At 57.7% G+C, this 10,802-nt stretch overlaps 2 protein-coding genes across 2 annotated transcripts; both read right to left on the bottom strand.

Moving 5' to 3' along the window:
- Nucleotides 1–71: 71 nt before the first annotated feature.
- PAOX (polyamine oxidase) lies at nucleotides 72–2,968 on the bottom strand. The gene is made up of 7 exons (XM_074592666.1): nucleotides 2,779–2,968; nucleotides 1,970–2,462; nucleotides 1,690–1,889; nucleotides 1,267–1,522; nucleotides 947–1,059; nucleotides 693–850; nucleotides 72–245 (listed from the first exon to the last, which is right to left on the bottom strand). The coding sequence occupies exons 1-7, from the start codon at nucleotides 2,927–2,929 to the stop codon at nucleotides 105–107; spliced, it is 1,512 nt and encodes a 503-aa protein (XP_074448767.1). The 5' UTR covers nucleotides 2,930–2,968; the 3' UTR covers nucleotides 72–104.
- A 713-nt stretch (nucleotides 2,969–3,681) lies between these two features.
- Nucleotides 3,682–10,421, bottom strand: LOC141744623 (lipase member M-like). Its single transcript, XM_074590971.1, has 8 exons — nucleotides 10,107–10,421; nucleotides 9,253–9,451; nucleotides 8,242–8,351; nucleotides 7,374–7,519; nucleotides 6,642–6,788; nucleotides 6,110–6,181; nucleotides 4,970–5,035; nucleotides 3,682–4,840 (listed from the first exon to the last, which is right to left on the bottom strand). Exons 1-8 carry the CDS (start codon nucleotides 10,291–10,293, stop codon nucleotides 4,607–4,609), a joined length of 1,161 nt encoding a protein of 386 aa, XP_074447072.1. The 5' UTR covers nucleotides 10,294–10,421; the 3' UTR covers nucleotides 3,682–4,606.
- Nucleotides 10,422–10,802: the final 381 nt, after the last annotated feature.

Below are 10,802 nucleotides of genomic sequence, written 5' to 3' on the forward strand. Positions count from 1 at the left end.
TTCCCCCGGAGAGAGAGAGAGAAGCCTCTGCGTCTCTCCTTTATTTCTCAATAAAGGAGGCTGACCACCAGTGACCTGCAAAGCACGGGTTTTATTTTCCCTCCTCAGAGCCGAGGAGCAGGGCTGGGTGCCTGGAAGAACTGGTTGAGCCGCTCAGCCTCCCGCCAGCCTGACAGCAGGGCACCGTGGGTGGTGGAGTAGAAGGTGCGGTGGGTGGCCTCGCCAGCAAAGAGGAGCTGCAGAGGCTGCGGGCAAGACAGGAGGTGAGCGCTGGGGACCTAATGCCTTCCCCACCCCAGCAGAGACACTGGGTCATGCTAAACCAGCCTCATCTCCCTGCTCTTTGGCACTGCGCGGATGCATGACCCACCCTACAGCCCTGCAGAGACTGAGGAGCAGGCACCTTCCCTTCCTTAGAGACCCACCCCATGACATGAGGGTGTTGGAAAGTGGTTGGAAGGAGTTACGAGTCCCCAAATTTTATGAAAATTGGGCTCCCCCCACCCCCATGGAGTTCAGTGGGAAGAGCCAAGGGGGGGTTGGTTGGTGATCTGAGCGTCGGTGACCCCTGAATGGAGCAGGAGTGGGGAATGTCACCTTCCTGTGCTCCTCAAGGCCCGAGGTGCCCTGTCTGTCTGTCCCCATGCCCCAGGGGTGGTCCCACTCCCCCTACAGTCCCATAAAGCAATTACCCTGGGGTCCTCGGGGTCCTCGGGCAGGGGCTGAGCCAGTGCGTCGATGTCGTCCCCCGAGCTGCCGACGGCCACGTAGCTGTAGGAGCCCCGGGTGTAGGGAGTGCTGTGCCACCGGGACCTGAGCACACTCCTGGGAGCGGGCAGGTGCGGGTTCCCTGCAGGTGTGGATTTTTGGTGGGGTCCAGAAATCCAGGGGCACACTTCCTGAGTGGGGGTTGTTGGGGTGACAAGGGCGGAGGAGGTGGTGGTACCTGTCAGCATGCGGAGGAGGCGTGTCATGGTGCCAAGAACCTCTTCGTCGCTCAGTGTCTCCATGTACTCCGACTCCTTCCCTGCGATGAAACCGCAGAGGACGTGCCCGTGCCTGGGGAGGAAAGATGGGGCCAAGAGCTGACTGCCACCCTCCCGCTGCTCAATGGGCACTGTGCCCTCCCTGCCTCATGGGCTATAAGCGACCCAGAGAAGGACTTAAATCTCCAGATATGACCAAGATACTCCTTCATGTTGCCCAGAAGATGTCCAACCCCCGCCCTGCCATGATGCCCCTTTGCTGACGCTCATGGCCACCTACTGCTCCGGTGGTTGGAGGACCACGAAGCCAATGAGCTTCTTGAACCAGTTGGCCTCCAGGTCAGTTCTGGGCTCCTCCAGGGGTGACTCGTCCTCCCACACCACTTCGAGGAGCTGCTGCTGGGGATCCCAGAAAGGCTTCTCGAACTCCAGGAAGATCTTGTTGTTGGTGCCAAAACCCAGGCAGCGAATGGCCTCCACTTTCCGCTGGGGCAAGGGAGGCTGGAAGAAGTCCTGGTGGTGTTCCTTGAGGAAACCTGCAAGCAGAACGTTGGGCAGCTCTGTTCAGTGGGCTCCTAAATGGGGTCTGAGATACTTTCCCCAGGGGGGAGGGGAGGCTGGGAAGGGGTTTGGGCAAGTCCCTGCCCTCCATCTGCCCATCTCCAACTGGTTGGAGGGGACAGGCAGGTGTTGGGGTCCTCACCCAGCGGGACGGTGACAATGACGTGGTCGGCAAGGAAGGCGTCTCCATCCTCACACTCCACCCGGACAGGGAAATTCCTGGCCTCATCCCCCTCCTCGCGGAAGGACCCTTTCCACTGGATGGTCCTCACCGCCTTGTTGAGCAGGACAGTGCCCTCCGGCAGAGCCGAGAGCATGCAATCGGGCAAGCTGCTGTAGCCACTGCAGGAGGAGGCGCCGCTGGGGAGGGCGTGCCCCCCAAAACCCTCTTCTTTGTCCCCCCTCCAGAGCCCCACGCTTACCCTGGGAAGGTACAGTCCAGGCCGGGCAGGGAGACATACTCTCCGAAGGGCTCCAGGGCCACCAGGTCCATGCTGTGGGTCCCGCTGATGCAACACTCCAGCTTGAGGCAGGCAGCGAGGATGGCCAGCTGGAGCCGCCGGGCATCCTCCCGGCCCTCCCCCAAAGCAGGGACCCTCTGTGCAATCTCCCCCCGCAGGTACTGTCCCACACTGGGGGCTGGCAGCTCCTTGGTCCCCTGAAAAGTCCGGGCGGACTCCAGCAGGGTATCGAAGAGGTGGCGGGCTTCGCTCACTGCCGTGGGGCTCAGTGCCTTCCCCGAGCTGCCGTAGGTGACAGAGGGCAGAAAGGGGTGGCCCCCCACCTCCACCTGCTGGTTCTCCTCCCGCGCAGCCTCTGGGCCCAGCAGGCTGTAGCCGGTGGCCAGCCGGAAGACGGGGTTGCCTGGTGAAGGGCCATGAATCCAGTGGGCCCCCATCTCCGCCAGCCCTGATGCTGCGGGGAGGGGAGGAAGTGGGGTCACCCCAAGGCGTGGCAGGACCCCCCAACCCCATGTGTCCCCCCCAAAACCAGTGGGACCCCCCCACCCCGCCCTGGTGTCCCCCACCTGTGGCCTGCTCCAGTTAGGTCCCACTGCACCCACGGGACCGAAGACCCCCAGTCCCCTGTCCATCCCACTCCGGACTGGCCCCACGGCCGGGGGAGGGGGGGGTTTAGGTGCCGCTCCCCCATCCTGCCCCGGTGCAGCCAGACCTCTGAGCGGACACATTCCCCGGTGTAGCCCGCCCCCCATCCCGGGCCTGCCTCGTACCGAAGGGGCGGGTGCAGACGCGGCCCCCGACGCGGCCCGCCGCCTCCAGCAGGAGGAGGGAGCCGTGCCCGCACAGCCGCCGGGCCGCCCCCAGCCCCGCCAGCCCCGCGCCCACCGCCACCACCCGCCGCCCGCTGCCGCCGCCCTCCATGGCGCCCGGTACGGCCCGGCACGGGCCCGCCCCCTCCGCCAGACCCCGCCCCTTCCACAGGCCTCGCGCCTTCCACAGGCCTCGGCCCCTCCCCAGGCCTCCCCCCTTCCACAGGCCTCGCCCCGCCCTCTCCATTCCCCGCCCCCCCGAGCCTGGCGGAGAAGCCAGCGCGGGTGCTCGAACGGCCTTTCATGGTGGGTCGGTGCCTTCAGTGAACAGGACCGCACACCGCGTCGTAGGTGGAGGGGCGGGAAAAGGCGACCTTTCCCGGAGTGGGGGGGACACCCCCGGGGCCGCCTCACCACCCTCCTTCTCGTCCTCATCCCGCACCGGCAGCTGCCCGGCGCCGGTGCTGGGCAGCCCGGCAAGGTGGAGGAGCCCCTGAATGCCTCCATCCAGTCCATCAGCCAAGCCGGCCTGGCCCCCAGTCCTGCTTGCCAGCGATTTCCCAGCTGTTGTGGCCATCACTAAAGGTCTCTGACCCTGAGGCTGCCTGGTGGTTCTTTGCTGGCGATCGACGGTTGCTGCCCCGGTGCTGCGTGGGGGATATCCCCTCCTCCCGCTCACCCCGGCGGCGGTGGGGTGCAGGTACCAGGGTGCTTCCAGCCGGGCAGCACCCACCATGCCACCCTGAACACCCGGCTGACTGCGGCTGGGGTCACCCCACCAGCGTTGATCTCTGCTGCCCTCCCATACTGGGCAGCCCCCTTGAAAATATTTACATGCAAGAAAGAGGCAGGGGTGTCAGAGCTGCAGCACAGGGTCCTGGAATCCCCTTTGAGCATTTATTTTGGAGGGATTTTCCCCACCTCTGGGAGGGACTGCATGGGGGCAGTGGTACGTACTACCATGGGATACTGGGCTGGAGGCAGCTTCATGGGGAGACAGCGGCCCTGTGACCTGGCCCCAGGGTATCTGGGGCCATCGTCTCCCAGGGATGGAGGATGGGGATTCCCGGAGTGTCAGCGCTGAGCCATGCAGCCCTCCCTGGGGACCTTCTGGGACCAAATGGTGCAGGCAAGTCCCCGGCTTGGCCCAGCTGAGTCCTGAACCCCCACCAGATGAAGACCCTCCACCTTCCTGGGGACATGTCTGGGGGAAGAAGTTTTACCCACATCCAACCTGACACCCCTTGAGCTGTGATCTGAGGCCGGGGCCCCTCATTGCCTCACCTGAGAAGGGTTTGACCCTCCATCCCTGCCTGTGTGGCAATCAGGGGCTGCTCTCAGACGTGCCCCCCCCGCCACCTCCCCACAGCCAGACCCAACAAGCCCAGCTCCCTCCCGTCTCCTCCTGGGTTGAGTGCTCTAATCCCCAACCCACTGGGCAGCCAACTGGGGGGTCACAGCAGGGTCCCCGCATCCCCCTTGCACAGCCCAGGACACAGGTCCACTATTACCCAGGAATCCTTCCAAGCAGGGCTGCCCGGCCGGTGGCTCCTGTCAGCCCTGATGCCTTGGTTGACACTAGCATGGTGCCACCAGTCCTTAGGGAGCTCCCAAGCAAGGAAGACGAGAGACCCCGACAACCAAGGGATGTATGGGAAGCACTGTCACCACAAGTGTGTCAGGCCAGCAGGAAGGCGGGGACAGCAGGGGATGTCCCACTGCCTTCCTGGCCTGTCCTGGCTGAGGTGGAAGGGCCAGGCCACCGGCATCTCCCTGGGGAGCTGCTGCTCTACAGCGACCCCTCTATCAGCTCTAAGATGCTGCTGTAGAGGCGCCTGGGAGCATCCAAGCCCCAGATGAAGTCCCAGTGGTTCCAGTCAGGGATGTGGTCATAGGTGACGAGGTGGGCGATGCGGGGCAGCAGCTGGCGTACATCCCTCCAGTCAGCCGCCCAGTCTTCCCCTCCCGACCACACCGCGGTGGGTACAAGCATCTCCTCCACCTGGTAGGAGGGAGGTGTCTCCTGGAGGGACAGAGGAGACTCTGAGAAACCATTGCCTTGGCCAACCCCTGCAAGCCAGCCCATCCCTCCACTACCCAGGACAGTCCCCTGACATCTCCAGCCACCAGCACTGCTACTGTAGCCTCCTACCTGGTGGTACACGACTGGGTTTTTGCTGCCATAGTCGAAGGCTTTGAATTCTCCTGATTTCATCACCTAGGAGGAGAGGATAGATCTGCAGTGGGAGGCCAGCAAGCACTGCTGTGTCGGTCTCGCATCTCCCGTCCTCCTCGAGGGACCGCATCATGAGAGGGTGTTCAACACAGGACGTTGCAAGAGGAGGTGGCATCCCTGCAAACCCAGGCTTTCCACCTTTTTTAACAGGGTGATGCTTTGACCTCCAGCTCCACGCCTGTCCCCAGCTATGGGCTGACAAACCAAGGTGTTGCGTGTGACTCCTTGTCTGCCCCAGTGCGATGCTTGTGCCTCTGAATACCTGCTCATCACCTGTAGCACTGTGTGTGCAGGATGCCACATTGGTGAGCTTTCCTTCAACAACTGGATCATCCTTACCTTCTTGTGACACTGGGGGCTCAGAGCACAGAGACATCGGTGAGCCAGGTTATTATAAGAGTTGCTTCTGTGCTAGGAGCAAAAGCTCAGATGCCTGCACAATAGCTGCATTAATTAAAAAGACCTTTTTTGCCTTCCCCATAGCCTATAATTTGTCTCTGCAAGGAGGCACCAGAGTGGGGGTCTCCAGCCTGACCTCGTGTCCAGCAGAGCCAGTCCCGCAGCTGCAGCGGGTTGCTCAGACTGTCAGAGTCCGGCCCTGGTATCTCTGGCACCCCTTTGGGCAGGGGGAGATGCTGTTGGATCCCCCTTTGCCTCCTCGTCTCTGGCTGAGCAGGCCCAGCTCCCTCAGCCTCTCCTTGTATGCCCTGGCTTCCACCCACCATCACCGCGATGTCCCCGGGCTCACTCTGCCTTGGGGATCCTTGGGGGCCCCAAACTGGTCCCGGCATCCAGCTGTGGCCTCCCCATCCCTTCCCTTGCTCCTGCTTGGCACAGCCCAGGGCACACACCCTGGCGTCTTCTGGTTCCTAAAGGCACTGGGGCAGCTCATCCAGCATCCAGTGCCTCTACTGTATGCCTAATTTGTTGCCTTTACTTTCTCACAAGCTGCCAATGTCCAAGATCCCTGATCTCTCACTCCTGCCCTGGACACACCAGGCTCTCAGTGAAGGTACCATCCCATGGGTGAAACCATTTGCGCTTCAGGGAACCTACCTGGGCCCAGTGTATCATGTTTTTGACAGATGTCCCATCTGGATAGTGGGATGTGTACACATCCAGCCGTGTCTGCAAGGAAACATATTCAAGCTATCATTGCTTCCCAATGGACAGGAGTGAGGATGGTAGTTGCCAGATGACGAGTTTCTCAAAACAGCCACCGCTGAGTCACACTGCCTAGAGTTGGGTCGGGTTCAGGGAATATAATCTTCATTAAAAATCAATTGTTCTGAGACAGCTCCAGGGGGAGAATGGATGATGAAGGATGAGACACCCCTGGCTCCTGTGGATACCTCATCTGGGCCCAGGGACTGTGCTCAAGACCTTAGTGACTACCCTGTGTCGTCCAGATGCTGCTTTAGCAGACTTGACGTAGGATGGGCAGGAGCAGGGGCTGCACCCCAGGGCTGCTGGTGGGAGGTACCATGGTGACAGGCAGCCCTAACTCAGATATGCTGTCAAGTACCACCTGGCTCCAGATCCCTTGCCCCCAGACTGCAGCCCACGCCCCCCCTGGTGCTGCACCCACCATGTTAAGGTTCTTCTCATTGTAGCCACCCAGCAGAAAGAGGAGGTTGGCACAGGGTTTGTGCAGCAGCGGGTGCCTGCACAACTCGGGGAGAAACCTCCACAGCTTCCTCATCCGCAGCGAGGCATCTGTTCTGCCAAGCAGAAGCTGCAGAAGCAAAGGGCAAGGGTGATTTCCTGCATTTCCCTGGCATCCCCTTGGAGCCCCTCCCCAAATCCGCCTCCAGCCGGTGTCCCCATGAGCTGTCCCACTAGCTGGGTGGTGAGGGGATGTGTGGCACAGGGTCCCCACAGAAGCCAAACCTTCTCCTCCTTCGTTCCTGCCTCACTGAGATGTGTACAGCTCATGGCAGGAGGTGGTACTGACCAAATGCACAACAGGGAAATCAATATTTGGGATTCTTCTCTTTCCCCCCACTTCCCTCAAGCGTTGGATTCATTTTTCACTGTCATTAAACTCAACGCAGCAAAGCTGCTCATTTCCAGGCTGTCTGTCTGGTGCCCTCATAGAAAGACCAGTTCCAACACCTGAGGATCCTCCAGATAGAAGGGGAGCATGCACTCAACAAAGGGATGGTGCAGGAGTGCCCCTGCACCCAAATCGTGTCTGTGCTTACAAATTAGTGGGAAGTAACTTTTCCGCTGCATCAGATAGCCCCAGGGACTGCATCTGGGCACGATCCCTTTCCTAGCACCGATGTGTTCAGGGGAGGAGCATGAAGTAGACCCCTACCTGAACCACATTGAATTGCCTGTCCAGAAGGAAGGACATTTTCATGATGGGACTTTTGGCGTACTTGATTGTCAGTACTGGAGCCAGGGCAAAGAACATTTTGATTTTCTGAGCCAGTTCTGGCATGGTTGAAAACGCAATGAATGCTGAGAAAACAGAAAAAAAAACCCTGAGACTTTGTTGATCTTTCTTCAGGTGCTTACTCCGAGTGTTCACTTGGACCCGCTGCCCAGATCTGTTTAGCTGGCATTATCTCCAATTAGAAATCTGGGACCTCTTGCCACCATTCTGCTTAATGTTAGTGCTAGAGGTGTCCAAAAGGAGACAATGCCTTTATTCCTATGGCCAGAAGTGGCTGATGAAGCACTTCAACGAGTACCACTGATGGGAAGTCCTGCCCCATTCACCAGGTGATGGGAATAGTGCTGTCATCTTCCATCAACCACTGGTAAAGGGTATCATTGTCACAGAGGTTATCTCATACCCCTGGTGGCCCAGCTGGTCAAAAGAAGCACCATGCATTATATCAGAAAGCAGAAGCTGTGACCTCCATGCAAAATGCCTTTTGTTTTGATGTGCAACACTGCAATTCAGTTTTCTAGGTTGAATTACAGCTGCTCCAGTTGCAGTGAGGAGCTTACTGAGGTCGCCAGGAGCATTCTTACCCTAGGAGCATGCTGGTCCTCCCAGATGCCTTGTATGGAAAGCATGGCTGCTGTGGGACTTCTCACTGCGAGAGACCTTCTACCTAATGTGCCTGCTTGGCAGCCCACAAAGATGGAACCCCTCCGCTTTCTGCCTACAAACACCAAAATTAATGTTTTCAAGGTGGTCCAGGCAATGTGATGTGCAACCCCTTCTGACGCACCCATTGTGCAGCCCTGTGAGTAGCCAACGTAATAGATCTGCTTCTGCCCAGTCTTCTGCAGAACAAAGTCGATCATGGCTGGGAGGTCGTACATTGCCATTTCGTGAAAGCTGCAACACAGGAGTAGCGCATTGGTTATAAGGTAACACCAGGAGAACAGACTTACTTGCGAATTTTGGTTGCCTTACGTTGCTCATATATTGAAGGGCTTAACATCTGGGGATGATTTTCCAGGAGAAAATGACTATGAGCTAAGTGAAACTGCACAGGGTCTGAAGGCATCCCTCCTTCCATGGCCTCATCCTTCCCTGAAAGGGCTTAGTCCTCCTATAAGCATGGTTAGGGTTAAGAAACTGTGAAGAGCCTGGCCAGCTGTGCATTCGGGTGCAATACCCAGCAGCTCTGCAGATCCAGAGCTGACTCTCATCAGGATTACAGCACCAGCTCTGCTCCTAGAGGTGCCTTTGCTTGAAGGAAACAGAGCACCAGTTCCTGCCCGTGTGCCTTTTAGTGTGATATGGTGAAATGCAGGCCTACTTTATTAGCTATTTTTACTGGAAGCACGTTTATGAGCTTGGGAAATCCAGGAGTGCTCTCTGAAGATCAACTCAGAGCGGCAGCAGCTTAAAATGCTGTTCTTGGGGAGAAGGTTTCTGTGGACAATGTCTAGAAGTGGAGGTTGCAATGATGCTTTTAGACACCTTGCTGGGGGAGCTTGGCCGGGGAGGCCCCCATGGAGGCCACAAGATAGGGCTGATGTCTCTGCAGGATGGGTGTCTCCCCACAGGCAGCAGTGCCCTGCGCTCTTGGCAGGGCCAGGCTACTGCAGGGAGGTGTTCACACAACGTCAGCAGGCACGTCTGCACAGGTTCTTCCTTCCTCCCCGGGCACATCACCAGGAGGTCTGGGGGAGGCCATACCCGGGGATTAGGTGCTCTGACTTGCCTTCTTGGAGGCACCCATCTCTGTCTAGAGAAGTTTGCCACACTTTTGTAATCCACTGCAGCCCACCTGAAATCCCAGAATTCAACCTGTTCAGCTGAAAGGTGCTGGTGTCTCCGGGACCAACTTGTCCCCCGGCTGTTTCCCAGCCAGACGTCATAGCCGGAGTCTGCTAGTATGAAGCCAAGGCTGTTGTTAGCCAGATTTTGCACCCAGTGGCTGCCTTCTCCGAATAACCCATGCTGGAGAAACACGACTGGCTTGGGCCCTGAATGTGAAGGAAACAGCATGTTTCATTGAACCAGAATTTGTATACTTACTCACCCCAAATTCAGGCCGATAAAGCGTCTTTCTTGCACTGCTAGAGGACATACACTGTGTGTTGTAATGACGTCTTCTGGTGAAGGAATCCTTGCCATAGTCATCTCATGGTGGATGCCCTCCTTGTCTCAGGCTGGAGGGCTGCAGATGTCCCTCCTAAGCCTTTCAGACCCCGGGTGCTCATACCCACAAGCTCAGCACTGTGACCACTGGCAACAACCCTGCAAAACCTCAGGTGTACAGGCTCATCCCTCAGATCGTTCAAGCCCCAAAGCCACAAATTTATGGGGGAAAAAATTAAATGAGGAGCTCTCTTAAGGTATGCCTGCTCCCTCTGAACCTTAAAGTCCAGGCTCTGCTTGATATGAAAGGCAGTTGCTGTGCTGCACGCACGCTTTCCTATGCTGGTTGCTAAAGCCTTGACTGTAAATTGGAGAAGTACTGTGGTTTTGTTATTTTTGATTTAAGAATAAATACTCGCCTGGCCTGGTAAGGTTTATCTCTTTACCTGCTTGCTCTGTTAAGGTGGGTTTTTTTGGGGTTTTTTTTGTTTGTTTGTTTGTTTGTTTGTTTCCCAGCTTCCCTGCAAAATAGAGCCATACCTCTGTTCCAAGGATTTCCTTTCCCATGAGGAATTCTGTTCAGGCTGACGTAGTAGCCATCGCGAGTCAGGACTTCATACTCCTCACTGGGGTACCCTCTGTGGCAGATCATTTGGCTCTGGGAAAAGAAAAACCCAGGCAGAAAGCTTTCTGTAGCCGAGGGGCTCATTTGACTCGAAGAACACATCCCTCATCCGCTGGGATGCCTTTGCAAAACTGAAACGCCGTGGCAGCTGGGACATTGCTTTGCCTGGGGTGCCTCTGGATCAGATGAGGACTTTTTTGAGAGAGGATCGTCAGTCCGAGTCCCATGCCCGCTCCAGTGAGATGCCCCAGGGAAGAGGAGATGCTCAGACGGCGAGCAAGAGGGGAGCCGGCGGCAGCAGGGCTCTTCACCAGCATATGCCTTTGAAATGCTTCAAAAAACAAAGACTGAAATGAAAGGGATTTGCTGACAGCTGACACTGGTGGCAGGACATGTCATGTCATGCTCTGAGCTAGTGAGCGGGGCAGATAGACAGCGAGGCATATCAAACCTGCTGAGCTGGACTGACTGGAAGGGCAATAGGACGAGCCCCATAGGATTTGTTGCAGTGCTCCTGAGGCTCTGCCTGAGCTTTATTTATGCCAAAAACTCCACAGACTGGGAAGTTTCAGTGTGGTGAAATCCAGCTGCGATCCTGCCTACACATCGCT

Source organism: Larus michahellis, chromosome 6 (genome assembly GCF_964199755.1).
Source record: "Larus michahellis chromosome 6, bLarMic1.1, whole genome shotgun sequence".
In the NCBI taxonomy this organism is placed as follows: Eukaryota; Metazoa; Chordata; class Aves; order Charadriiformes; family Laridae; genus Larus; species Larus michahellis.